Source organism: Chroicocephalus ridibundus, chromosome 16, assembly GCF_963924245.1.
Source record: "Chroicocephalus ridibundus chromosome 16, bChrRid1.1, whole genome shotgun sequence".
Classification (NCBI taxonomy): Eukaryota; Metazoa; Chordata; class Aves; order Charadriiformes; family Laridae; genus Chroicocephalus; species Chroicocephalus ridibundus.
Genome location: NC_086299.1, coordinates 2,575,800 through 2,601,038, shown reverse-complemented (window position 1 = coordinate 2,601,038; position 25,239 = coordinate 2,575,800). Strand labels below are relative to the sequence as shown.

At 60.2% G+C, this 25,239-nt stretch overlaps 1 protein-coding gene across 3 annotated transcripts; it reads right to left on the bottom strand.

Annotated features, from left to right (window-relative positions):
* Positions 1-1,731: 1,731 nt before the first annotated feature.
* On the bottom strand, positions 1,732-25,207 carry NPHP4 (nephrocystin 4). 3 transcript variants are annotated; one of them, XM_063353879.1, is made up of 29 exons: positions 25,012-25,207; positions 24,333-24,523; positions 23,629-23,760; positions 20,756-20,928; positions 20,374-20,438; positions 19,949-20,104; positions 18,896-19,032; positions 18,192-18,358; positions 17,992-18,118; positions 15,819-15,992; positions 14,983-15,112; positions 12,682-12,728; positions 11,894-12,108; positions 11,622-11,813; positions 10,826-11,013; positions 10,059-10,219; positions 9,497-9,677; positions 8,427-8,555; positions 8,028-8,230; positions 7,730-7,956; positions 7,437-7,626; positions 7,202-7,285; positions 6,948-7,104; positions 6,544-6,629; positions 5,609-5,694; positions 5,094-5,265; positions 4,321-4,500; positions 3,334-3,477; positions 1,732-2,301 (listed from the first exon to the last, which is right to left on the bottom strand). In XM_063353879.1, exons 2-29 carry the CDS (start codon positions 24,465-24,467, stop codon positions 2,161-2,163), a joined length of 4,179 nt encoding a protein of 1,392 aa, XP_063209949.1. In that variant the 5' UTR covers positions 24,468-24,523; positions 25,012-25,207; the 3' UTR covers positions 1,732-2,160. The 3 variants fall into 3 exon arrangements, with proteins under 3 accessions (XP_063209949.1, XP_063209950.1, XP_063209951.1); XM_063353880.1 differs by having other exon boundaries at positions 24,904-25,022; XM_063353881.1 differs by lacking the exons at positions 20,374-20,438; positions 20,756-20,928; positions 23,629-23,760; positions 24,333-24,523; positions 25,012-25,207 and having other exon boundaries at positions 18,896-19,115; positions 19,949-20,078.
* Positions 25,208-25,239: the final 32 nt, after the last annotated feature.

The window sequence follows — 25,239 nt, the reverse complement described above, 5'->3', positions numbered from 1 at the left end:
GCTCCTGCACTTGCCCCGGGTTCGAGCGGCGGCAGCATTTCCAAGGGATGTGGTTTTAACGCCGAGCAGCACCGTGCACGGCCCCAGCTCCGGTTCTGCACCTCTGCTGAGGTGCTCTGCTCGGTCCCACCCCCCCGAGCCCCCTGCCCATGGGGCTGCCCCTCTGCAGCCCCCACCACACCGACAAACCCGCTCGGCTCAACCGCCGTGGTTTGCTTACGGTCAAAGAGACAAAATTGTTTAATTAAAGCAAATGTAGTGAAATCAGACTAACAGGCGCCAGCAGGGCAGATTAAAGCTCTACGAAGATGTACGGGACCGTGCGTGCCGTAGGAAAGGAATTCCGTGCTGGAGAAAGCAGAGCGGCTCCCACCTGGGGAGAAGGGAACCCCCGAGCTGCCACCTGGCTCCCAGTTTCCCACACTCCCCTTAAACTCTGCAGCTAATTACAGGCACGGGTGCAGTTAATCCAGCCCCCTCGTTACACCCCATAGCGTGGCTCTCGGCCGGCAGACAGCTCAGACCAGCTCCAGCACGGGGGGGACACGGGGCTCTGCTGAGCCTTTTCCCACATACCCTTACACCACTTAGTGACAAATTCTCACTCCGGTTCCTTAAACCGGTGCTCTCGGAGGCTTTAATTGCCATCCCTTCCTCCTGGCCACGGGCAGCACCGCAAAGGAGAGGCCGGGGGTATTCCAGGTCCCTCACAGAGGAGCCGGGACACAAAACACCTCCATTTCCTAATGGAAAAAGTCTTTTTTGACTTTTCTTCACGGCCTCGCCCGTTGTGTGGATTCCGGGTGGGAGCCGTGGCACAGTGGGGAGTTGCGGGGGGGACAGGCAGGACCCTGCCCGCTCCTTACGGTCACATTCCTGGCAGCGCGGCTGCAAGTGCCAGCTCAGCTCCGGTCCCCGCAGCCCTGGCACATCACTCACCGGCGGGCGCGAAGGCCTGGCACTGGAGCCGCCTCCGCCGCCGAGGGTACGGCACCAGCTCATTCAATAAGCCTCCAAGAAATACCGTTGCACGAAAACGTAATGAAAATTATTCAGCTAATCTACTTTAATAACCCGACTTCGGGGCCTCTCTGGGCTGCAGACAGCGTAATCATTCTGAAAATATTAGCTGTCGTTTGCGATCAGTCCGAGGGAGGCAGAGGAACCCGGCACACGACTTCGGCGGGGTGACTAATGCCCCCGCCTCGGACGCGGGAAGAGAAGCGACACAGTGCTCAGGGAGCGACACATCGCTGGGGGGGGTGGGCTGCCCACTGGGCCTCTGCCCGCCGTGGCAGAGGAGCACAAACCCCCACAGCCACCCCTACAGGAGACCCCCCCCTCGGCCCTTGCCCGCCTCAGCTGCCTTTTTCCTCACCTCTTTTGGTTTTTCCCCCCCTTCACACAGCAAACCTAATGGCATCCCGGTGACAGACGGGCTACAAACTGGTGAGGAATGGGGGGAGCCTTTTAGTACAAGACCACAACGCACTGGGACGGGACCATCATCCCTGAGCCCCCACTTCAAATAAAGTGTCACCCACTCGATTCTTCCCCTCCTTCCCCTCCGCAGTCCCTGCTCCCACACAGACCCCGGGGATGCTCCAGGAGACTTGGGGTGACACAGGGGACACCAGCGCTCCCCACCACGGAACTGACGGCACCCAGCGCTCCCCCCCACGGGACGGGGACTCCAAGGGTTTCCACGGAAGAAAGTGCTGCCACATGCTGCCAGCTCTGCACAGCAAGTTTAATTGATCAAGGATGAGTAAAAAGTATTAAAATAAAATCCCACAAAACTGCCTGGGTGTGTGCAAAAAACTCAGTTTAGAGTGTAAAATACTTTAAAAACATCATGCAGAATCAAATCTGCAATCTTTAAGTTAAAAAAAGATTCCAACGTGCCCAAGATATAGTAACAAAAATAAAGACATCCCGGGTGGTAGCAAACACATTGGCCCTCCCCGATTTGAGCAGCCAGAGCTGCGTGGCACCACCGGCGCTCACGGCAATGCCCGGGGATGTGACTACGAGGGGACCAAGCTCGCGACCCCCCGCCTGCAAACAACGCGGCTGAGGAGAATTCAGAGAAAGTTCAGATGCGTGTGTCCCTGAGGCGGCGCCGACGGGCAGCACAGGACCTGCTGCTCTGCCGCGGCCTCACTGGTAGAGGACCTTCACACAGAAGGTCTCCTCGTTCTTGTCCTCGTGGTCGTTGATGTGAATGAGGATCTCCTCCTCGCCCACGCTCTGGCTCGGGGCAAAGCGCAAGCCGATGGTGTACACCTCGCCGCCGGCCACCTGCGGGAGAAGGGGCGGGAGGAGAGGTGGCAGGACACGGTGTGGACCCCGCGATGTGCCCAACCTTCCCAGGCCAGCCTCCTGCAGCAGCAAGCCCTGCATCTGCCCAGCATCGCATCCTGCATCCACCGAGGACCATGACCTGCATCCGCCCAGCATCGCGCCCTGCATCCACCCAGCATCGCACCATGCCCTGCATCTGCCCAGCATCGCGCCCTGCATCTGCTGAGGACCATGCCCTGCATCCGCCCAGCATCGCGCCCTGCATCTGCTGAGGACCATGCCCTGCATCCGCCCAGCATCGCGCCCTGCATCCGCTGAGGACCATGCCCTGCATCCGCCCAGCATCGCACCATGCCCTGCATCCACCGAGGACCAAGCCCTGCATCCGCCCAGCATCGCACCATGCCCTGCATCCACCGAGGACCATGCCCTGCATCCGCCCAGCATCGCACCATGCCCTGCATCCACCGAGGACCATGCCCTGCATCCGCCCAGCATCACGCCCTGCATCCGCCCAGCATCGCGCCATGCCCTGCATCCACCGAGGACCGCGCCCTGCATCCGCCCAGCATCGCACCATGCCCTGCATCCACCGAGGACCAAGCCCTGCATCCGCCCAGCATCGCACCATGCCCTGCATCCACCGAGGACCATGCCCTGCATCCGCCCAGCATCGCGCCATGCCCTGCATCCGCCCAGCATCGCGCCATGCCCTGCATCCACTGAGGACCATGCCCTGCATCCGCCCAGCATCGCGTCCTGCATCCACTGAGGACCATGCCCTGCATCCGCCCAGCATCGCGTCCTGCATCCACTGAGGACCATGCCCTGCATCCGCCCAGCATCGCACCATGCCCTGCATCCACCCAGCATCGCGTCCTGCATCCACCGAGGACCATGCCCTGCATCTGCCCTGCATCCACCGAGGACCATGCCCTGCATCTGCCCTGCATCACTCCACGCATCGCGCGGTCCAGCCAGATGAGGACGGGGGTCCGGCAAAGGGGTCCTGGCGGCAGGAGGACATACCTCGAAGGAATCCTCCTTGAACTGCAGGAGGTCGGGGCGGTTGGTGCACAAGAAGTAGAGCCTGGGCGAGGGGTAGGGGTTGGTGTAGGTGATGCGCTTGTTGCAGCCTCTCCCGCCTCCCGCCGGCAGCGAGATCTCAAACGCCTGCGGGTCGAGCACAAGCCATGGCAGAGGTGGCACAGACAGCGGGAGGGGGACAGAGGGAAGAACAGGCTCTCCCCTAAATGTACTACGGGGAATTGCCTCCTGCATGGATGCACCACAGGGGACGTTCTGGAGGACACATTGCCTTATGTCCCCTCCTGCTACACCTTACATTGGTCTCTGCATACAGAAACCACCCGTGAGTGAAAGCGTCCTCCTCGTGCTGCCGCTGGCACTGGCGCCTTCGCAGAAGTAATTACGAGCCCGAACAACAAAGGGCCAGGGGAGCAGCTGGCCCCGGCCAGCTCATTCTCCAGCTAATTAACGGACATCCACCGGGAGAGCCGTGACGCTCGCTCAGATAACGCCCCGCGGCACCGGGAGGTGGGCTGGCACTTGGCAGGACGCTGGGGCATCGGTTTAAACGCTGATCTGAACTTCCCTCGGTACCGAGAGTTTGGGAAAACATTTTTTAAAAGGAACACATTAGCCAGGAAATCTAATTTTCTATCTTTGAGGCAAGGCCTCCGCCAGCACCGTGCTAATCGAAAGCAGCATGCTGCAGCTTTAATTTCACAACCGAGAATACTCCCGAGTGGGCACTCCTCAGCATGGGACTGCCTTCGGAACAGCCTGAGAGACACCTCACCGTGGTCTTCAGTGAGATTATTCGAGCACCAGCGGGCCAAATGTGTGCTCAGGGGGGCAAGTGTCAAAAACCCCATAGGCATAAAGAAGGAAGAAGCAGGAGACAGCCTCCTGGAGACAGCAGGAGACAGGTTAGTGGCCAGAGAGCAACCACCGGTCCGTCACCGCATTTTCCCGGCATGAGAGCTGCCGTACCTTGGAGATGAGGGGCTGCCTGCAGGACAGGCAGAGCAGCCAGGAGGACACCAGCTGGTGGGACTCCACGTCCACCAGGTTGAGGTAGATGAACCTGCTGCCAGCCCGCCGGGGCCGCACGCCCACATACAGCTCCTGGATGCCGTTGGCGGGGAGAAGGAAGGCGCCGTCCGGATCCACCTGCGGAAAAATAACACCGGGAGATGCAGCCGCCTGCAGTGGCCCATCACACCCCCACGACACCCAGCGTGGAGTGTAAACTAGACCCAATTGCTCCTAAAAACCCGCGCAGCTCTGCCCCCGCTATTGAATCCCACCTACGGGAGTGCCCCAGGACTGGCTGCGTGTCGGGAAGGGTCGGAGCTGCTTGGGGACAGCCAGCCCCCCCAGCCCGGGGACTCCCCCCCTCGCAGGCTTCACCAGGGGAGACTTTTTGCTTTTGTTTATGGGCCAGCAATGGAGTTTTTGTGCCTTTTATTATTCACACTCGCAATTACGGCCAAACGAACTCTAAAGAAATTGTTAGTCTTCAGATGGTCTCATTAACGCAGATAATTTGCCCTCCGGGGTTTCGTGCCGATGATCCTACACATGACAGCTCTAATCAAAAGATAATTATCCCAAACACTTTACAGCAGTAAATCGTTCATAATTCCGAGTGGGCTGCCTTTCCCGGGGCTGGTCCAGGCCACCCCCCCACCCGGCGCAGTGTGAATGCCCTGGGCAGCCCCGCGCCCGCTGGGGATGGGGTGTGTGTGTGGGGGGGGGGTTACCTGCAGCTCCTGGGGGTGGGAGGTGAACACCCGCACCCTGCGTGGGGCCGGGGTGCCCCGCAGCAGCAGGGAGAGGCGGGCGAGCTGCCCGGCCGTGCAGCTGACGTCCAGGCGCTGCAGCGAGTGCAGGTAGAACTGCCAGATGCGGGCGGGCGCCGCCAGCCAGGCGTCCCTGCGGCACAGACGGACGGACGGGGCTCGGCCACAGCTCCTGCCAAGGAGCCCGTTTCCGTCCCACCCGTTCCCACAGCGCAGAGAGCACCCGGCTGGCTCAGGAGGCATTAGCCCGCGCGCCAGGGATGCTCCGGCCAGGGATTACTTAGAGGAAAAGAGAGCGACGTAAAACCCTGAGCTGTGAACATTTTGGGAAGGCTCCTGCCCGCCTTTCTGCTGCCCAGCGATGCCGGCCACACTCAGGAGGCCACGAGCAAGGAAAGGGCGGCACAGACCCCCCTCCTGCCCCCCCACGCACCCAGGGTCAGTGCTTCTCGCTTTTTTGGGGTCCCCCTACTTACATATAAATAGCAACAAAGAACTTTTTGATCTGCGGGCTTGGTCCTCCGGCTACTTTTAAGAAGATGTCCTGCGGCTCCCCGGGCCCCTGCGTCAGAAAGTAGAGCATCGTTCCAACAGTTCACCTCCAGATCAAACCCGCTAATGAGGACTCCAGGGTTTGCTTCCCATTAACGGAAAAACCCGCCACCAACCCACTTACAAAAGCAGATGCTTTCGGCATCTAGTTAAACTATGTTATTAAGTTATTATACAGCTTGGCTGAGCTCTGCCAGTATTTTTAATTACAAAAAGAGGATACAAATGACTATCGCATTCCAGGTCTGCATCTGTAATCAAATTTTGGCAAATTTTCCCCAAGTTTTCTAACAAGCTGTAATCCAATTACCATACTAACACGTTCCTGCAATGGCAATTAGCAACTACCCTTCGTTGCCATCCGCACGCATGTGCCCAAGTTTATTTTTCCTTTCTACCTGCCCATCGCAAAGCGAGCCCAGCAAACCCGGGCTGGGCACCGGGAAGAACGCAGCGCAAGGGCTCGGCTCGGCCCAGAGACCGCCTCAGCCTGGCCCGTCCCCAGCGCCCCGGCGTCGCCCCGCGGAGATGCTCTGCCAAGGGAAGGTCTATCCCCCCGCCCGACAAAAGGCTGCTTTTCCCCAGCGTCTTAATCATCTGGTATTTGCCGAACAGAACAAGCGAGTACAGGCTGCTGCACAATGCGATAAGGTGCAACATTCGGCTTCAACCGCAGAAACAATGCGTCTCCTTTTAATTGGGAATAAAGGGCAATTCCGGCTTCATCACCACCAGCGTTTTGCTGCCACGGGCTGATAAATGGGGACGCTCCGTGGGTGCAAGGCACGTCTCTGCCGACAAAAACAACCCACAGCAGAAGGACACAAAGGACAGACGGATGCCGAAGCGCAACCGTTACCATATTTTTGGTTTCGCAAATGATGTCAGGGTCACTGCAGCGAACGAACATCTCGGGCTCCCCCCCCGGCATCCCCACCGGCGCACCTGCGGAGGAGAGACCAAGATGAAACTGTATTCAGCGTTTTCTCTGTTTGCGCTTGGCCCCCTGCACCCCACGCAGCCGCGGACCCTTATGCTGGGCTACCAGCAAAGCACGCGGGCATACTGGTGCAGGGAATTCAGTGTAAAATTAACGCAGGCAGGCGGATGAAGTGCAAGCGCGGGGCCCAGGGCTGTGAGCGGGTGCGGAGGCAGAGCTGTGCTCTCTGGGCGCTGCTGCACCTCCAGGAAGGCCCCTGTGAACCGCAGGTGGTGTTTAACGAGGAAGAGCCCGATCCCCCGCCGGGCACACCGTGGGCTCACCGGGGAGGGTGTGCCAGGGGGGCAGCCGAATGGTCTTCTTCAGGAAGGTGAGCTCCGGGTGGTAGAAGCGGAACGTCTGGTCCACCACGTGGGGCTGCGGCTCCACCTTCACCCGCAGGAGCGCGATGGGCTTCCCCCCGCTCACCTGGAAGGAGACCTGTCCCGGGGGCCAGGGGGAGAGGGACGGAGTTTTGCAGGAGTGATGCTTCTCCTCCCGTGCGGCCACTTGGGCGGCATTTTTACGGCTCCCTCACCTGGATGTGCTTCGTCCGCCCGGCCCCGCTCTTCCCCAGGGAGCTGGCAACCATGTCGGCACCGGCGCCCAGCCCAGCCGGCCCCTGCGGGGGGCAAGAGCAGGTTGCTTTGGGATGCAGCATGGCGATGGGTGCACAGAGCTCCCTGAGGCCACATCACCCTGCCCTACGTAGGCAAAGAGCTGAGGGAAACGCTTCCTACAGGGAACAGCTCAAAACGGGGGCCCGCACACACCTGTGCCGCAACAACCGCGGGGTCCGCAGAGAAGGTCTGGTATTTGAAGGGGATGCGGACGGTCTCGTTGGGGCGCAGGTAGACCTGGGGCCTGAGGTCGTCACGGAGGTGGAACATCTCCTCCTCCACTGGGGTAACACTCTTGGTCAGCTCCTTGAAGTGGCGCCACTCCCTCGGGTCCAGTATGACACTGGGGGAGCGGGTGGAGGAGACGCTGGTGAGGACTGGTCGGGAGCCGGTGCCACCCCACCATCTCCCTGCACATACAAGGGAGACCCCACTTCGGCCCCCACCTGAGCTCGGGGTGGTCGATGTCGATGGTCACGGTGTGCTGGACGCCGTAGGGGTTCTTCAGGGTGAACTCAAAGAACTCGGCCGTCCCCAGCACGGCGTGGACAGTGTGGGTGGCAGTGATGGCCTGGCTGAGCACCCGGGAGATGCTCTCACCCTTGACGTGCTCCCGGTAGGCGTCGATGATCTGCAGGTCCCGCACGTGCCGGGCACGCTGCTCGTGCCAGCCCTGCCGGGAGCAGGGGGACCGTAAGCCGGAGCCACCGCAGCAACCCCAGCCCCTGGCACCCCTCTCCTCACCGAGAGCTGGGGCGTCCTCCCACCGCCGGCGTCCTCCTGCTGCCGCACCAACGCCATGCGCCGCAGCTTGCGCCGGCGGGCAGCCGTGGCCTCGCTGGGGGGGGCCGGGGGGGCCAGCCTGGCCTCTGGCCGGCGGCTGCACAGCACGGCAGCCAGCTCACCGTCCACCTCAGCCAGCCTCCGTGCCCGCGACACCCGCCTGCCTGCAGGGACACACCATGGCACCGGTGGGGCACCCCCATTACCACGGCCCCGAGGGTCCCCACGGGGCCAGGAAGGGGCGGCCACCCCACAGCCAGGGGCTCAGCACCAGCACCGCGGCGGCAGAGACCGGTGCAGACCCTGCCAACCCAAACCCAGGCGGAGGGACAGGCCAAGCCCCATCCCGGCAGGACTCACCAGCGGCGGCGTTGATGGGCAGCCAGCTGCCAGCCAGCACGCTGCCGGCACCGTCCGGCACAGGCCCAAGGCGGGAGCGGGATGGCAGCGGGGACGGCAGCTGCCCTGGCATCTCCTCACACGGGTGCCCTGCCAGGAACGGAGACAGGGGTGAGCAGAAACTATCTGGTTTTCATCGTTATAAAGTCTACTGAAAATTTTTATCCCCACTGCAGCTCTTCGCAGACACTTTAAAGGAGCAGGAGCAAATATCTGGTTGGTAACGATGCTCCGCAGCATCCCCTCCAGAGCCTGGCGCTGTTGCCACCATACAGCCGCCCACCCGGAGCCCCATCAAAAGCGCAGCACCATCCCGAGCGATTCACCGCCTGAGCCCCTGACCAGCTCTAGTTTACATTTCATTTCATTTCCCCGGGCTGCGGTGCTGCCGCCGGCACAGCCGTGCGCCGCCGCGTCTCCATCCCTGCTCCCACAAAGGCCGTGCCCCGCGGCGCCCAACGGGGCTGTAAACCCGTCGGTATTCACTCAAACTAGAAATCCCCTCCCCGTCCTTCGGGCAAGGGCGCCAAGCTTTTCAATACTAGTTTTAACCACAGTATTTTGAAATTTAAAAAGGGGGGGGAGGGGGGAAAGAAAACAAAAAACTATCAAAGGGCAGGTGTTGTCCTGGTGCAGCGTCTCCGCTTCCTCTCTCCCCTCTCGCGGGGCACGAGTTAAACCTCTCCCCAGGTTGTGAGTCTCAGATTCTCCTTCCCAGGAGCTTATCGTCCCTTTGCAGGCAAAGTACGGAAGCGACGATTTAAGATATCTTATAATGGAGCTAATCTTTCTTCTGAAGATAAGATTTTAAAACCTGGAGTCACTGCACATTTATAGGACGGGAAATTAAATATATAAAACCGAAGCACCCAGCAGGTTCTGGGAAGAATAACGTTCTTACAAGCGTGCTTTTCCTTCAGGTACAGCCCTGTGCGTGCTGCCCGGTCTCTCCTGCAGCCCCGCGCCGTTGCTAGCACCGAACCGCACGGCGCCGTCCCTGCACGCAAGCCTTTTGGCCAGCGGGCTCTTACCGATGTTGGCCAGGCAGAGATGGAGGCGGCCCCTCACGGCCACGCGGACGCCAAGGGGCCGCAGGGCACCGTGCCGCAGCGCCTCCCGGCCCATCACCGTTACGTCCGGCTCGTACTCTGTCGTGGCCACCTCCAGCTCGTGGTGGGTCCTGACGGCCGCCCGGCCCTGGCGCAGCAGGGACTGGGGAGGGGTAACGAGTTACAGGGGAGTACGGTCTGGGGGGGTAAGGGGTCTGGGTAAGGATGCCTCTGGGTGCCCTAGGTCTGGGGGGTTCAGCCCTAGAACACTGCAGGAGTTCTAGGAAAGTGGAAAGAAGTTAACGCTTTGCCATCACTTTTGAGGAGAAGACGACAAATCCCGTGATTAGGGGCTTGTCGGGCTGACGCAGAGGGGCCGACAGCAACTCGATTGCTAAAAACGCGCGGGTAATACAACAGCATCTCGACACGGGACCAAAGGAACAGCCAGGCTCTTCCTCAACACTCCTGCACGCTAAGCGGGGGTCTCCTTCCTTAGCAGACCTGAGGGCTTGAGGGAAAAGACCTTCAATTTAGCCCATACCTCCAGTTTAAGGGCAGCGGACCCAACAAGAAGCAGGGAGTCCCCGTCCCAGACGTCAATCTGGAGGCTGTGCTCGGCCAGGTACCGCACAAACCAGCGCTGCTCCCCGGCTCGCAGGAAAGCGGGATCCACCATGTACTTCAGCTGCAAGCCTGGGGGTCCTGCGAGACACACGGCACCCTCGTGGAAATGGAGCTCCCACCGACACCGCGACACTTCTGCTCCAGAGAAGCCTGCCTGCTCGGACACCCACGCTCCTCCACTTAATGAACCCAGCGGTCAATTAGTAAGGTCCGAGTCCCCCCAGGACTGGCAGCCTCCCACAGAAACACTCCGTCTGTACGGATCCTCCTCTCGTTTCCATTAACAGCTCCACATGGAAGAGGAGCTTCATCAACCACAAGTGCTCGGTGTCTCTTGGGACCAGAATTTGATAAGACAGAGAAAGAAACAAAGCGAAGCGCCCAGCGAGGAGGGTCAGAGCCGCTCTCTCCAGGCGCTGCGCTCGCACGTCTCGCCTTTCTCTTCAGAGGCGCTTTAGCTGCAGCAGGAGCCGGCAGCCTCGACGTGCAAACCGTGCCACCAACACTTACCAGTGTTTTACTTCAAGAGTTGGGCGTCTTGGACGTTTTTCATTATATACCACACAAACTAGCGGAGGTTTGCTATTAAAGCAGACACTGGCCCGTTCCTCAGCCCAGAGGCAAGCCCAGACCTGACTGATGGAAGAGGAGCAGCCACACGAGGATGCTAAAACCAGAGCTTACCAGTGCCGAGGGTTCCATCCTTGTTCACCCGGACGAGGAGCTGCGCTGGCACAGCCGCTCCGGCCGCCGGCCCCGTGTCCGCGCTGACCAGCTGCAGCCGCGGCGTGGTGACCGGTGGGAAGCGGTAGAACTGGAAGGTGAGGAAGATGGTCCTCGGCCACGTCCCCTCCGCGCTGTCCCAGGCATCCCTTGAGGGAGAGAGCGGGGTTTGGATGAGCTCACGGCACGGCGCTGCCTCCCCACCCCGAGCTCCTCGTGCGCTTGGCACGCACCAAGAGGCAGAAGAACAAGAGAAGATCGGCAGCATCACAAGTATTTGGACTTCTCTGAAGACAGCAGGCATATGGTTTGCCTTGGCTTTCCAAAAAACTTCATAATTCCAGCTGTCTCCCACCATATGGAGGAGCCCAGCAAAGGCCGCGTTTTACCTTCGCACACTGCCATCCACGGAAAAAAACACAAGTGGGGCTTCTCCAGCCAAAGCCACCCCCACGGGTGCCAGCTTTCCCCACTCCATATGCATTTATGGAGAAACCCTGCATTAATTAGCTTTTACATCACACTGTGGCTAATGGATACAACAAAAAAAATTGGAATACGATTTAAGGGTGCCCGGAAAGGACAAGAGCACCATTGTAAAACTGTTCACGGCAGGGGCTGGAAGAAGCGGCACCCTTGCCAGGACTTCTCCCACTCGAGCAGGGAAGTGGGTTGGGGGGGAATTTGGGAAAGGACCCTCCCCCAGGAGACCCCGGGATCTGCCTGCAGAAGGCACCACGAAGAGCTGCCATCCCACCTGCCAAAAGCCAGGAACTGCAGGATGATTTCGTTGCCTTGCAGAGGGTCGGCTTCCTCCAGCCGCAGGCTGAAACTCGCCGGATCCGTTGGCTCCGAGATTTCCACCGGCTCCTGGTTGTGGTCCAGGATCTGGGGGAAGCCGGCGGCGTGCAGGCGCGCCAGGGAGGCGCGGGAAAGCTGTGTGCGGGAACTGATGGGGAAAAGGGGGTGAGCCGTGTGGAGGCGGCCGCGGGGGAGGCAGGAGCCCGGGGAAGGGCAGCCGAGCATCACCTGCCTGCCTGCAGCCCCACGGCGGCGATGGGCACCTGCAGAGGGGCGAAGGGCAGCGCCCGCAGCTGGTCGCTGTCGGCGCAGGGCTCCGGGTCCGGTGAGCCGAGGGCGGCCTCCAGATGAGTGATCCCCCCGTCCTGCCGAGGGCTGTGGCCGTGTGGCACCGGGGACTGTCCCCTGCCCCGTGGCGGGACCGACAGCTGGGACACCGAGAGCTGGCGGGAGAGCGGCGAGCGTGAGCCCCCGCAGCCCCCCGAGGAACCCCGTGAGTTCCCACCTCTGCCTCCTATTCGGCTGCTGCGCTCCCCCCGCAAGGGGAGGAATGAGAAAACGCAGCAGGAAGCTCAAACCGCTTAATGCGGCCTTATGAAGCATTTTATTTCATCAAAAATATTTGTGTGCATTGATCCCTGCATCAAGATATAAAAAAGAAGCATAAAGAGGGATCTCTGTATTCATAGCTCTCCTTAAATCCCAGTGGCTCCGCATGAAGAAGCCATGCGTCACTGTCAGCACATACTGGGGACAATAGCACCCAGCAAATCTGGGCTGTCAAAAACCAGAACGGCCCTTACAAATACATTTGGGGTGTTAAAATTGCTGAGGGAATCTTGCCCAGCACGTTACAGGCAGGATCTGTGTTGCTGCCCCGGAGGAGGTGGATTTGAGCAGGACGCTCGGTGCCTCTCGGACACAGCAGCCAGAAAACCGGGAGAGGACGGGACCGAGAGCACCCTCGGGAACGCCGCTGCCCACCACCCGCATCCACCGGCGCACACGGCACTTACCCCTGGCCCCCTCGGGGAGGCCGCCGTTCGCAGCGGGACCGGGGGACCTGCGGAGAGGGACAGGAGAGATGCTCTACCGGAGCCATCACCCACCCACCCTCTGCCATGGAGCCCCCTCCAACCTCCCGCCATCCCTTTCACTTTTGGGGGTAGGACCAGCTTATGGAGCTGCCTTAACATCCCTCGACCACTTATTTGACTTATTTTTCCAATAAGACTGTTGCCTGAGGGGGGTGAGATGCAGCCCATCTCCAGCTCCATCCATTATTTTACCAGGAATTAGGCTAACTCTGCCGTAAAAGGCAGCTCCTCCATCCCCAGACAGTGCCGCGGTTCCCCCGCGGCCACGAGGCGCTGCTTAAGTGGGATGCTTAATGAGACGTGAAAGTTTTAGGATACTTAAGGTTTTCTTCGCTCCTCCGTTATTTCTTGTCATTCCCTTCATCTGTTCGCACATTCGTGCCCCGAAACTGTACGAGCTTTATCGTGTTTATATTTGGCTGCTCGGCTGGCGCGCCGGCACAGCTGAGCTCGCTGAGCTGCGGGTCCCTCGGAGCAGACCAAGGGCACAGATGTTCCAGCTCTGCATCCACGTGATGCCGAGACCTTATTTTGCTTCCACCGCCACGTATATTCCAGCTACGTCATGCTGGCTGCTGTGCCAAGGAAGCCACCCTGGCTCCCTTCCGTCTAAAACACCGTTTGCTTTCAGGTAGGAGGGCTTTGGCCACTGCTGAGGAGACGATGGATGTCCATCGGCACCACCGGCCACTGAGCTGACAGAAGATGTGCTCGGCTCCCCCCACCCCCGACCAAAAGGCCCAGATGGTGGCTCGTTTTCCAAAGGAGCTCTACAAGAATTTAACCCAACGCTCTCCTCAGCGGCTCGGGGTGCGGGCTGGCTCTCACTGTGGCCGCTCACCTCACGGCATGGCTCCAAGAATCCCTGCGCTTCCTGAGCTCCCCCAATGCCGCCAGCCCCCCCAGAGCCATGCCGCTCATTCCCTGAAACCCTGCCGGGGTGTCTCCCCTCGCTGGGCACCCCGCCGGCACCCCTGGCTGCTCTCCCCAAGCCGGAGCGCGCCAGCCCAGCACCGGGCTGGAAGCTCGCCGTCGGTGCACGCTCCCTTCTCCTTCGCCGCACCACAGCCCCTCAGTGCCCCGGCCCCCGCCAGCTGAAGGGCGTCCAGGAAAACCTCTCAGGCAGCGCCAGGAAGGTTCTAGCAGCCATGCTGAGCAGAGCCTCACCCAGCGCAGCCCCCACACCGCCAGACCCCTCCGTGTCACCCCTGAAGACCTCTGCTCGAAAGCCCCGCAGGCCGGCAAACCGGCTCCCCGCCGGCAGAGCCGGGGCTGGCTGCGGCACAGCCATGGTGCCACTGCCATCTCGTGGAAGGCACAGCAGCACCGGAGCCGGCGCGGGAACAGGCGCCCACCGCACCGGGCATCGGGGCTGGCAGCTACCGACTCGCCAGAGCAGCTGGATACGCTCATAAAACTTGTTTAAACACCGTCGGGTACCTGGAGCATCGCACCGAGACCCGCATGGGAACCGGAGCGACGCTGCAGGGGAAAGCAGAATTTGCTCCCACCGATCGCAGAAGTGGGATCAGACAGAAACAAGCCGGAGAGGATTTCCAGGAGCCCGGGACAGCGGCTCGACTCCCTGCCTAAGTCCAAGCCAACATCGGTTTTCTTTCCACCTCCAACGCAAGGAGCAGACGGGCACCAAAACCCCGACCTGGCACCCTGCACTAGAGATGGATGGATGCAAACGCACACACACACACACAGCCTGGTTTTCCCCAGCTCGGCACCGTGCACGCCGATCGAACTGCGCTGCTATCACACTCCCCGAGCGGCAGCACAATGAGATTATTATTTTTTTTCCCCTCAGCCTATAATTGACATCTCTCCTCTCCTCACATCGGGAGGGATGCGGAGAGATGAGCAGCGGCGCTGGCAGGGAGCAGTGTGCTGCTGGAGCGGCCGCTGCGCCCGTCCGGCTCTTCGGGGTGTCGAGCACAGGAGCCCAAACGCCGTCAGAATGACCCAAAACGGGATCGGGCCGGTGCCGTGCTGGAGATACCCCGGGATTCTGCACGTGGCTCAGCGCTACTATCGCTGGGGAATTTCGCAAGTTAAAAACTGAGAGCTGAATTCAACTCGACGGAAACTTGGTTCGCTCCGGTAATTCATAAACCGGCTCACTGAGACTCGGTGAAGTCGTGTTTTTTCTCCTGAGCAGACACCAGTGCCACACTCTATATTTTAAATGTCAGTGATCTGGAAAACACTCACTCAGCGGTGGCGTAGGAGGCTTCTCCGACTTGTCCCTGTCTTTACGTAGGATCTCTGCAGCAGTTACAAGATGTTCTTCCGAACCAGTAGAAACATGGAATTGGACGGTCCCAGACTCCGCGTGCTCCCCCTGAAATTGGAAACGAAGTAGTTTTAGACAGCGTGCTACCCGCAGCCTCCCTCGCTCCTCCGAGAGACCATTCCCTTGCCCCGCAGCCGGAGAAACGGTGGTGCAAGCTGGAGGCAGAGCTGGCAAGGGGCTGTACCTTAGTGTCTGACCAAATGCCTCTGTCCTTGCGCAGACACACAGAGACCGGCCACCGCCACCCAGCTGAAGATCTCACTGAGGAAGTTCTGGAGACAGCCCCTGCCCACCCTCCCCTGCAGAGCCACCCAGCCGGCTTCGCTCCACATTTTGGCCACCCCCTGGTGAGTCCTTCGCCCCAGCCCTGACCTCCTCTTGCTGATGAACCTGGGAGCGAGGTCTTTATCGTGTGCGTGTGCATCTCTCAGAACAAGCCGGCTCAGGGCACGGTGGCCTCCCAGGAATATCGCAATAACTAATGGGGTTGGACCGGTTTCACGGTAGCTCAGCCCGCACATTTGTAGACACTGAAGTCAAGCAGCGCAGGACAGAGCGATATCTATCAGCGCAGATGCTCGATGGCAGGGGGCTCTCACCCTCCTCTTCCCAAGCCTCCTCATTCACTCGGGGATCCGCAGAGCTTCCCCCTCCCCTGGCACCTAAAGTTTTGGCAAAGAGCCCCTCTAACGGCACCCCCATCCAAGCACCGGCAGCATCCCTGTGCACGTGCAGCGCAGCAGCCGGCCCTTACCTGGCGGGAGCTCCTGCCGCTCGGTGGGGTCCGGTAGACCAGGGTTTGGCAGGGGCCGCGGCAGGCGCCACCGCGCAGGGGCAGGACCACCTCGGCCTCACCGGCGCCCGGGACGGGGCTCCACAGCGCCCAGCGCACCGAGCGCATGTCGGCCGCCTCGCCGCCGGGCAGGGCCTGGGGGAGCGAGGGGGGGACGCTCAGCGCCGGGCACCCCCCGCCTCGTCACCGGGACGGGGGAGCGGGCGCTGCCGGATGGACATGGGTACTCCCCTCCACTTTCAAGCCATTCTGGAGACATTCCACCTCCCAGCACCTTATTTCTCTTTTTGCACTCATTTCCCCCCCTCCCCAACTGCCCCTTCCTGCTCCCGTCCCTCTGCAGGCTCCGGGGAGCACCAGGAATGTTTCTCTGATGGAGAGGGACACATCAGTCCCAGGGAGGGGACCCGGGATCGTGACACCCTCCCAGTGAAAGAGCCCTGAACCGGCCCGCACGGTTTCCAGGTTCGCTTCTCCTCCCTCTGCCAGCGGCGTCGCAGGCAGAACCGGCGCCTTCCTACGGGATCCCCCTCCTCAAGGCTGACCACGAACCACGGCTGCACACTGGGGTGAATCCCACTTTCGCCCTGTAAACCCCGCACCACCCGTCCCGCACACGTACTCTTTGGGTTCTCTTGCACGTACCCCATTTACCAGCCCGTCGCTGACGTTATTCCCCTCCCCGCAGGCTGCAGCTGTGGGACACCAGCCACCCGCGCCCCAGGGGATCTACCTCATCCCTTCTCCAAGCTACGCAAGGGAGTACACCTCCACATCATCCATCAGCATAATATAACGCTGACAGAATACATAAACGCAATATAATGCTTTCCAAAAATAACAAGGCTTTCATCCCTTGCGTTTTAGCACACGTCGGCTGAGGCAAAGACCCCAGCACCCAGCCAAGGGGCTGTCAGCCCTCACTCAAGCAGCTGCATTAAGGGATGTGTGTTTGACCCCCCCACCCCAGAGAGAAAGGGCAGCGTCAAGGCTTCCACTTACCCGGGTGCGTCCCCAGCCTCCCCCTAAACCGAAGGAGAGGTGCAAAGGCAAACCGAGAGGTCTCTACCAGCGCCCGCAGCCACCCTCGCAGCCTGCTAATTATGGCACGGAGGACACGGCGATCGGCTCGACAAGCGGCTTTGGGATTAACCGCTCTGCCCAAGGGCTGCGCCACGGGGAACAGGGGGAATCGGGAGTGCTCCCGGCACCCAGCCCTGCCAACAAATACACCTGGGTCTGCAGCCCCAAATCTCCGCCAGTCCTTCGGCTTCAGCTTTTTAAAGGAGTTGAACCCAACACCTAATTTCCACCGGCACTGCTCAGCTCCTCCTCCTCCCGCCAATGCAAATCCCCTTCACCTGGCACGCGTGTCACACTTTATAAATATCCTTTTTCCCCCCCCCAGTTTTGCTCCAGACAGCTCCAAGGAGAGAGGACACTTGCTGCATTTCCAATGAGCGTCTTAGCAGGACCATTAGGGACTCCTAATGAACCCATCACCATCGATTCAGCCGCCAGGGCTCAGGCTGGAACGGGAAGGATCTCTGGAGGGTTGGGAACTGCTCGCTAAGCCGGGTTTAACCCGCGGAAAGGTTAAACTGAAATACACGTAAATGGCTGATAAGTAGGCGTTAGCGAGCGTGGTCTCCACAGTCAATGCAGAGACTTCTCCTGGCTTTAAGGTCCAGAGAACATCAGGCTGAAGCCCCCAGAAATACCTCAGCTTCCAGAAAAAGAAAAGACTTCCTTTTCAGCATAAATGCTAAATTCTGAAGAGAAGTCTTTAAATTTAAAGAAGCTGAAATTCTCCAAAGCAGCTTGCCAGAACACTCTGGGACTGCTGCAGGCTACATTTCTCCATATACATATGCACGGTGGAGAAATGTAGTCACCTGTAATTAAAATGATTCAGTGAGCTCATTTGCAGGATACTTTGTGCCGCGCTGCAGAAGGCGCCTGGACACTTTATGGGGCCATTCCTTAGGCAGCACGGCCATGTGATGAGGGGCTGCAGACTCTTGGGGGTGTGGGATGGTGAAAGGGGGCAGAGGAGGGAGTTATGGAGCAGGGCATCCCTAAGGAGCATCCCTAAGGAGCATCCCTAAGGAGCATCCCTAAGGAGCATCCCTACCTTCCCGCCGACTCTCCCCACGCTGCAGAAGACATACTCCAGCTGGAAGCAGACCCCGAACGCCGGGTGAGGGACCATTTCACTCAGGTGGATGCGGCTCCTCAGGACCAGGGCTTGACCTGCACCCCTGCGCCAGGATGGAGAAGCGGCTGTGGCAGCACCCGCGGCAGCAGGGAGGTAGTGGAGGGTCTCCCCCTTACCTGTCTCTGGAGCCGGGCAGCCCCCGGCAGCTGCCCCGCGCCGCCTCCGTCTCCGGCACCAGCACGGCCACCTGCGGCGCCTGGACGAAGCGCAGGCCGTTGTGGACGCCAACGTGCAGCCGCCGCTCCCGAACCGCCACCCCGTCCCCGTCCGGCGCGGTGTTAGCCTGCGACAGGGAAGACTTCCAGCGCGGGCATCGCAGGCAGCACAGCATCCCTCCCTGCGCTGCCCGCAGCCGGGAAAATTCAGGTAGTCCATCGGAAACTCAAAAAACGGGACCCACCCCCAAAGCAGCTGATAGATATTAAAATCTTCTGTCTTTACGGCAGAGTTGGTGCAAATCTAGCAAATAAAGGACTTGGCCAGCAGTCCCTACTGCGCACCAAGCACTGCCGTTCCTAAAGAGATGTACTCAACACCCACTGCATCCTGTCTTTGCATTTCCCGCGGCAGGGCAAAGCCAAATTCTGCTTGTTAGTGTCCGGCTGTTCAAAACAAAGCCGGCCCAGAGCACCTGTGTGCTCATCCAGCGGTGAAGCAAGCAAAAGGCTTGCACAGCAAGAAAAAAATAAAATAAAATCGGAGACTCCAAGCAAAACAGACACACAAGTGCCATATATCTGAATGTTTCCACTCCACCCGAAGCGCTGCCATTACCGCCTGTGCGCTCTGCTTTCCCCCGCCGTAACCGCATCGGCGGTACCTGCAGTAAGCGATCGCTGTTCAGCAAGTCCAGCAGTTCCTCCTCAAATTCCTCCAAGGAAGGGTACAGCCGGACCGACAGCCTCTCCAGGTAGCAGGTGACCGGCTTCATCAGCCGGGGTTTCTGCAAGCAGTCACCTGAAGAGACAACGTGGCGGCCACAGGTGACGCTGCAGCCGGGGGGGACATCGCTGTGAACGCAGGAGCACCCGCAGCCGGACCTGAGCCAAAAGCAGCACCGGGGAGAGGTGGCGGTTGGGTGTGCAACCCCCAGCTTCCCCGGCACACACGCACGTCTTTACGGCCAAGAGAGACCCCGAAACACCCAACGCCTTTGGTGCCAATGGCTGCAGTCTGCTGATTTAACAAAGCCGCCGCCAGCGCTGTGCCGAGGTGTCCCGCGGCGCCAGGCGGCAGCTCCCCCCTCTCCTTCCCAGCACTCGGCTGCTTTGGGGACCTCGCTCAGCTTTCACATTACCACTCACGACCCCCGGAACGGCTACAGCGGGGTTTTCCAGGCAGCAAGCTGACGAATAATTCAGCTGCGTGACGGAGAGTACTTTTTACCCTCTGAATCTTCAGATCACATAATATTAATCACAGCAGCTGGAACAGCAAGGCTACTGCCCACCGGGAGAGATTAACGAGGGCTGAGCGTGCAAGGGCTCGTCCCCCCGCACCTGCCAGACCCCCAGCGATCCCGAGCCCCACCACAGAGGGGAACGACTTCAAACAAGCTGCAAGGGCTTCTCCTAAGGCTCCGCTGAACGACTGTAATTAAAGCAACCATCACTTATCCCTAGCAGCTTCCCAGGAGCAAAGCAATTAAGAGAAGGAGAACAGACCAAAGCCACTCTGACATCTTTCAGGCTGAGCTATGGATGAAGGGCTGCAGCCCCGCCGGCCTGAGCAGGGGGGGAGATGCTCTTGCCAAGGGGCAGCACCACAGAGACCCCACCGGTGCTCCCAGAGACCCCCTGCCCGCAGCCCCCCCGGGGACCTGCTGCCTCCAGCGGGAGCGGTGCGGGCAGCAGGAAAGGGAAGGAGCCCTTACTCGCGTCTCCGTGTGCTGGCAGCAAGCCGGGAATAGTCTGCAGCCCAGATATCAGGAGGTTTTCGGGAAGGAGGTGAAATATCATCTCCAGGGGCTGATGGAGCTTCAGGGAGTACTGCAGATGGCTCTTCTCCATCACCGTCAGGTATTTGTTCTCTGAAGAAGAAAAAACATCCCAAAATGACAAAAACCGGGGCAGGGAGACAGCTTTGCAATGCCACTGTTGAAGAAATCACACGAATGCACGTGCTGGGAGCAAAACAAAACCTGGGTTTGCCCGGCCCGGCTCTTCCCAGCTGGCAGTACGGCACCTCCACTTAGCGCTACCAGGGCACAGACCACGTATCGCATCGACCGGACACACACCACGCTCATTCGGACAAGAGAGGCCCCCAGAAAGGAGCGGGATGCAACGCCTCGCTTACTTTCCACGGGGTCCTGGAAGCGTGGGTGCAGTAAGGCACGTGGTGTCCCATGGTACAGCTTCAGCCTGGAAGCAAAGAGCACAGGCGCAGCGGTCAGTAAATGCCCCCTGCAGCACATCTTCACCTTCCGCAACGCCTCTGCTCAACAGTGAGAAGCCACCTTCCTACTCCGCACCCGCGGTAAAAGCCGTGTCCTTCAGGGAAAGGACAGGCATCACCCACCACCCCATCGCTGCCCCCCCAGCAGTGAGGAATCCCAGCTTTCTAAGCACTAGTTTTGTTTCTGCAGCCCCAGGACCACACTTTCTCCCCCAAAGCAGGCATGCACATTGCCACCCCAATTCCCGGTGTGCCCCATCACGCGCCGGAGGGGGGCACCTACACTCTGTCCTCAGTGGCCGCGTCCGTCGCCTCCGGCCCGCTGCCGAAGAGGGGGATGAGTCCAAAGCCGCAGGAGAGTTGCTGCGAGCCCCCGTCCCCCTTCCCGGCCGTCACCACCACTTCCACGACAGCAGCGATGCCGGGGTGGTTCAAGGAGGTGTGGAAATAAATGGTCTGGGATGGGAAAGGAGAGAGAAAGGGCATTTCAGAGCTGGCGGCAGAGCAATACCTGTTGCATTTGGACAGACAGCAGCACAACCAGAACATCCACTAAAGCTTCCAGGCAGCGGCTCATGGCAAACAGCCTCCAGCACCACTTCAGAAATCTCAACATCCTTAAATCTCAACCACCACTGACTTTTTTTTTTCCCCCATCTTACGTTGCCAACACCCATTTTCCAGAGTAACTCGCAGGCTGCAGACCCCGTAAGAGCAGGGCTTCAACACACCCCTGACCCACCGCGTTACAGACAGCACTGCACCGGGACGGCCAAAGGAGCTGGAAACTCTCCTGCCACAGGTGGCCTGGGCCTGAGGGGACAGGACACAGGTCACCTCCCCAGGACAGGATTTAAAGCCAGGTTAATCTTTCTATTAAAAACTCATTACTGCAATGTCCCAAGGAAAACGTTTACTGTAATCACAGGCTGTCAGGAAGGGATAACGGAGAGAGACATTACCACATCAACCCAGGGAAATAAATCGTTATTCTATTATCTTTTATTGCAAAGCGTTGAAATAATGACCGCTGGCTGCAGACCGATGCCTCACCTTGCAAAGACACAGAGAGCCCTTAGAGTGCATCCCTGGTAGAACCGAGCTCGCCGGTCCCTCCCTGAACGCCAAGAGCAGTTTGCGACAGCGTGCCCTTCTCCCCAAACCCTGCGAGGGCGAATCCTGCCGACGGGGCCACCTTGAGCTGCCACATTGGTGCAGACCCCGTCCCCTGCCCCGGCAGGGCTGGCAGGTGTGCAGGCAGCGGCGCAGGCAGCGGATGCGACACCACGAGGCAGCTCTCGAGCAGCATCTCCAGCAGGAGGAGCGGTGCCTTTCCTCCTTCCTCCCCTTACACAACTCGATTGCGCCTGAACTCTTTGCAACACTGAACTGCGGAGTATCATGGAGGTAAAAGATCCCAGCACTCAGCCGCGACGGCGGCCGGTCACATCAGGCCCACAGACCATCCCGTCGCCTCTGCAAGACCCCGAGCGCTGCGGCTGTGCCGTGAGCATGCCGGGCAGGCTGCAGGGCACGGGCAACGCAACTCAGCGACTGCAGACGGGCTGGCACAGGCAGTCCCCCAACGCGCCAAAGCTCCTGCCAACGGCTCCCGACCGCATACCAAACAGCCGTGAAGCCAGCAGACACAGGGATGGGGCTCAGAAAAGCAGCTCCTCCCAGCATGCAGTGAGGTGGGGAGCAGCACCGTGTTTTTCTGGCTGCAGCACTCTCTACCATAGTTTTTTTTTCTTTGTCCTACTTCAAAATAGCAGGGGTCGGCCAGTGGAAGAAATGCACACATCAGCACCCCTCGGATAGTGCTACTGATTTAAATAAATGAAGGAGCACGGCTCTAATCAGTGCTACATTTCATCCGTGGCACAGAGCACTGGAGGAGGTGGAAATAAAAGTTTAATTAGAAAACTTGACATCTCAGCTGTCATCCAAGCTACAGGGCAGCGGGATCTCCCCAGTAAGGGGGCACCCCGCTTTGCCGGTATCAGCGGTGGATGGAAACGTGGCTTTGGGGGAGTTTAGTTCCCAGGTAAGGGGAGAAAAGCGCTGTGCCAGCTGCTCCTTCCCTTCCTCCCCTCTTGTGAGGAAACACTGCTCTCTGCCGCCGGCTCCCAACACCGCAGCCGGCACACAGCGGCTCCCGCGCCACCACCCAGCCCCGGAGGCAGCCCAAAACCTCAATTTCTCCATTCCAATAAACTGCGCGTAAAAGCTTAATAACGGGGCAATGTCTGGAGCACACCCTGGGCAAAGGATTGGGAAGCATCAGGAGGGAAAAGGGGCTGCTGCTGCCGTCCGCCTGCGTGCAGGAGAACACACCGCCACGGAGAAGGCTCAACAGACAGACAGACCGACCGACCGACCACGGCCAGAGCCTGCGCACCCTGAGGACTTGCTGCTTTAAAAGGCTCAGCTACAGCGTGTGGATGGCGGGGTCCCAGAGCTCTCCCAGCTCCGCTTCCACCACACTGACAGAGAAACCAGCACCAAAGGAGAGCGGCTCCAGGCTGAACCCAAGCAAAGGCGTCTTTTCATAGAATCACAGAACGGTTTGGGTTGGAAGGGACCTCAAAGCCCACCCAGTGCCACCCCCTGCCCTGGGCAGGGACACCTCCCACCAGCCCAGGCTGCTCCAAGCCCCGGCCAACCTGGCCTTGGACCCCTCCAGGGATGGGGCAGCCACAGCTGCTCTGGGCAACCTGGGCCAGGGGCTCACCACCCTCACAGCAAAGAGTTTCTTCCCCAGATCTCATCTCAATCTCCCCTCTTTCAGTGTAAAACTGTCACCCCTCGTCCCATGGCTCCCCTCCCTGCTCCAGAGTCCCTCCCCAGCTTTCCTGGAGCCCCTTTAGGGACTGGAAGGGGCTGGAAGGTCTCCGCGGAGCCTTCTCTTCTCCAGGCTGAGCCCCCCCAGCTCTCTCAGCCTGTCCCCACAGCAGAGGGGCTCCAGCCCCCCCAGCATCTCCGGGGCCTCCTCTGGCCCCGCTCCAACAGCTCCATGTCCTTTATGCGCTGAGGACTCCAAAGCTGGAGACAGTACTCCACTTTTCCCTTAGTGCATTAAAACCTTCCCTTCTCGGACTTGCCACAGACGGCACGGCCACTCCCCTGGCCTGCCCGCAGCCCCCCGCACCCTACCTCGTTGAAAGCCACGCTGGCCGGACGCGGTGGGGTGGCACGGGCAGCTCGCCAGCTGCTCCTCCATGTCCTCCCGAAGAAGTGGTGGTAGGTGGCGTCGAAGAGGGAGAGGCGCAGCTGGTACTCAGCTCCCTGCAAGGCACAAGGGGACGGGAGATGCCGGCATTCTGTCCTGCTCAGGGACACGCCAGCTCAGCGGCCCCAAACTGCAGGAAACACACTTCAGTACGAGAGGACAAATAATTCCCGTTTTCCAATCAATGCCCAAATGAGGCACATGGCTGCGTACAGCTCCGTGCGTTGCTGGAAAACCTCACTGAAAACCAGAGGCCGAACAAGCAAAGCAAGAGCAGGAAAACTGAATATTAACCATATAATAATGGGGTAGCAGACTTTTAAAGTGTTACCCAGGGATTTTAATTTTAAAATGCTTAGCTAAATTAAAAGTTAGCAACAATTAAATTAAAAATTAACTAAACGCTAACTCAGATTTGCAGGTAAAAATACACAGGATTGAGACACAGCTCTGATGTGTTTTTCCCGAGGATTTACAGTTAGTTTCCCCCCAAAACAAGTAACCTTGTTTCGAAAGCCTCCACCTTTATGAGCTCCCAGTGGCACCGTGGGGCGGCGGCGGGCACAAACCAAGGGCTCAGCGCGAAGGCACGGCTGGGCTGTCCCCCGCGGAGCCGGGTCCCCCGTACCTGGGCGAGGGCAGCCCCTTCCAGGTGCTTGAGGACGCAGCGGAAAGCGGTGGAGCCCGGGGGGCGAGCCCGTCTGCGCTGGCCGTGCGGGGGGACGGCGAGGTTCTGCACGAACACCTTCTCCCACTCGCCCATCCTGCTCCCCCGGAGGTCTCCTCTCCCTCCCGGCACGGGCTAGGGCGAGCGTTCGGCTGGCAAACAGAGGGAAACGCGGGCTGCGGGTACGCTCCACAGCCACGGGGGCGGAGGACCCCGACGGGACGCGGCGGAAGGGGGTCCTGGGCCCCGCGGAGCGAGGCGCCGGCCGTCCCGTGGGCGCGGGGCAGCTCGACGGGGCGTCCCCGAGCCCAGAGGCACGGCTAGAGGGGCGACCACCGGCCACCCGAGGGTACGGTGAGACACCCCTCCCGGTGGCCCTCCGGCAACACCGCCAGCCCCCCCGGGACGGGGAGCCCCCGGCCCCGACGGCCGCTTCCCCCCCGCCCCGGGACGGGGAGCCGGACACCAGCCACCCATCCCGGTGGACCCAGGCCCCACCGGCCGCCCCTCCCACACAAATCCATACACTTACGCGCGTATGTGCACGCAGAGGCCCATATGTACACGTGCATGGAGACCCACGCCGAGACCCGCACCCGAGCCCGCACCGCCCGCCGGACCGACCCCCCCGCGCACTCACCGCGCCCCGACGCCATCTTCTAGGGCCCTACCAACTTCCCGCCGGTCCAGGGGGGGGGTGACGGCCGCGCAGCCGCCGCTCCCCACCCCGCCGCCCGTGCCATCGTCCCCCCACCCCCGGCGCGGCAGAAGCGGGAAGGCGGCGGGACGGTCCTGGATCCGTGCGGGGCGCGGCGGCGGTGTCGGTGGTGGCGGTGTCGGAGGCCGTCCCCCCCCGGGCGGGTGGTCG

Bases quoted from the DNA above. Each gene is read 5' to 3' on its own strand.
- NPHP4 (XM_063353879.1), bottom strand. From the start codon at position 24,467: ATGGGCGAGTGGGAGAAGGTGTTCGTGCAGAACCTCGCCGTCCCCCCG. The intron at 6,630-6,947 runs GTGAGCCCACGG...TCTCCTCCGCAG, and splicing joins CCCCTGGCACACCCTCCCCG to GTGCGCCGGTGGGGATGCCG. The intron at 3,478-4,320 runs GTACGGCAGCTC...CTCGACCCGCAG, and splicing joins GGCAGCCCCTCATCTCCAAG to GCGTTTGAGATCTCGCTGCC.